Source organism: Phoca vitulina, unplaced genomic scaffold (assembly GCF_004348235.1).
Source record: "Phoca vitulina isolate PV1807 unplaced genomic scaffold, GSC_HSeal_1.0 scaffold31, whole genome shotgun sequence".
Taxonomy (NCBI): Eukaryota; Metazoa; Chordata; class Mammalia; order Carnivora; family Phocidae; genus Phoca; species Phoca vitulina.
In genome coordinates, this window is record NW_022589734.1 from 582353 (window position 1) to 584064 (window position 1712).

At 57.8% G+C, this 1712-nt stretch overlaps 1 protein-coding gene across 1 annotated transcript; it reads right to left on the minus strand.

The window, feature by feature from the left end:
- Nucleotides 1–2: 2 nt before the first annotated feature.
- Nucleotides 3–1075, minus strand: LOC116644877 (class I histocompatibility antigen, Gogo-B*0102 alpha chain; the record flags this gene model as incomplete). Its single annotated transcript, XM_032424726.1, has 3 exons — nucleotides 838–1075; nucleotides 309–578; nucleotides 3–106 (listed from the first exon to the last, which is right to left on the minus strand). Coding segments are annotated over exons 1-3 (441 nt in total), but the record flags the coding sequence as incomplete, so codon positions are not given.
- Nucleotides 1076–1712: the final 637 nt, after the last annotated feature.

Sequence of the window (1712 nt, forward strand, 5' to 3'; positions counted from 1 at the left end):
AGGGCGATGTAATCCGCGCCGTCGTAGGCATCACGAAGGTACCCGCGCAGGAAGCGCCCATCAGGCCCCACGTCGCAGCCTATCATTCTCTGGAAGGTATGAGACCCTGGCCCCGGCCCACCACGACCTATCGTCATTAAAGCCTAAACTGAAAACCAAACCGAGTAGACTCCCCAAGGGTTCTTCCCCGTTCGGGGGACGGCGGTGTCCCGCAGCCTCGGGGTGTCGCTGGGACACGGAGACTTGGGGCGACCCTGGCCGGCCGTGGGGATGGGGATCGTGATCTGTCCCCTGCCCGCGTCGCTCACCTGCCTCGCTCTGGTTGTAGTAGCCGCGCACTTCGTTCAGATTCCCTCGGAGAATCTGTGTGCACGTCCTGGACTCCCGCGTCTCCCGGTCCCAGTACTCCGGCCCCTCATGCTCCAACCACCGCGCCCGCGGCTCCGTCCTCGGACTCGCCGCGTTGCTGTCGAACCGCGCGAACTGCACGTCGTCCACGTAGCCGACTTCCACGTACCGGGGCTCCCCGCGGCCGGGCCGGGACACGACAGTGACCAAATACCTCAGGGAGTGGGAGCCTGCGGGCGTGGAGGGGCTGAGACCCCGCGCGACCCTCCTCCCGGCGCGGGGCCGGAGCCCAGGGGGAGGCGGCCGGGAGGGCAGGGGGTGAGGGGTTCGTGCGACGGAAAAGGGGCAGTGGGTCGGAGAAGAGTCGGGACCAAGGTGTGGGTGGGGCGGAGGTGAGGGCTCCGAGTGCCAGGCGGCGGAGCGGAGCAGCGCTTGGGTCCGGCAGCCCCCTCCCGCCTCCCACGCTGAGTCGGTTTCTCCCGCTCTCACCCGCCCAGGTCTCGGTCATGGCCAGGGCCCCGGACAGCAGCAGCAGGAGGAGGGTTGGGGGACGCATGGCTGGCAACTACCTGTTCCGGAGAGAAGCTGAGTCACCCCGCGGCCGGTGAAAACACCCGCAACGCTGATTGGCTTCTCTGGAACCCCGACACGCAATGGGAGTGCGAACTGGGGTCGCATCATGAGGATCCAGGCAGGAGGACCTGACAGAGGTTGTGAGAGGGAGAAGTGAAACCAGGGGAGATGCGGACTCCCTAACACTGGGCTTTCCCGCCCAAGACACCGCCCTCGCGCGGGGACGCTGAGAGACGGGCCCAGGGATTTGTGACTTTGTCCTAACCCCTCTTTTCCTGCACTGAGTGGTATCAATATTTACCATACTAGGAATAAAAGAGGTTTTAAAATTTTTTCATGAGCTCATTTGAATGATATTAATAAACCATTGCATGTTAACAAAAAATTGTTTTGTGAAAAATAACTATTTCCCAAAATAAACAGGGTAGTGAGAATATTGATCTTTGTACATATTGCATCGTTGGAAGTCTCTCACATTAGAAGACTGCTGGATGTTCACATTTGCTTTCTTTTTTATTTAAATTCAATTAGCCAATGTATAGTAACATCATTAGATTGTAATATGTTCAGTGATTCATTAGTTGCGAATTACACCCAGTGCTGGGTCCTTAATGCCCATCACCCATTTCCCCCATCCCCCACTCCCCTCCCTTCTGAAACCCTCAATTTGTTTCCTGGAGTCCAGAGTCTCTCATGGTTTGTCTCCCTCTCTGATTTCTTCCCAGTTTTCCCTCCCTTCCGCTATGGTCTTCTGTGCTATTCCTTATATGGTCTTTCTCTGCTTGACTTGA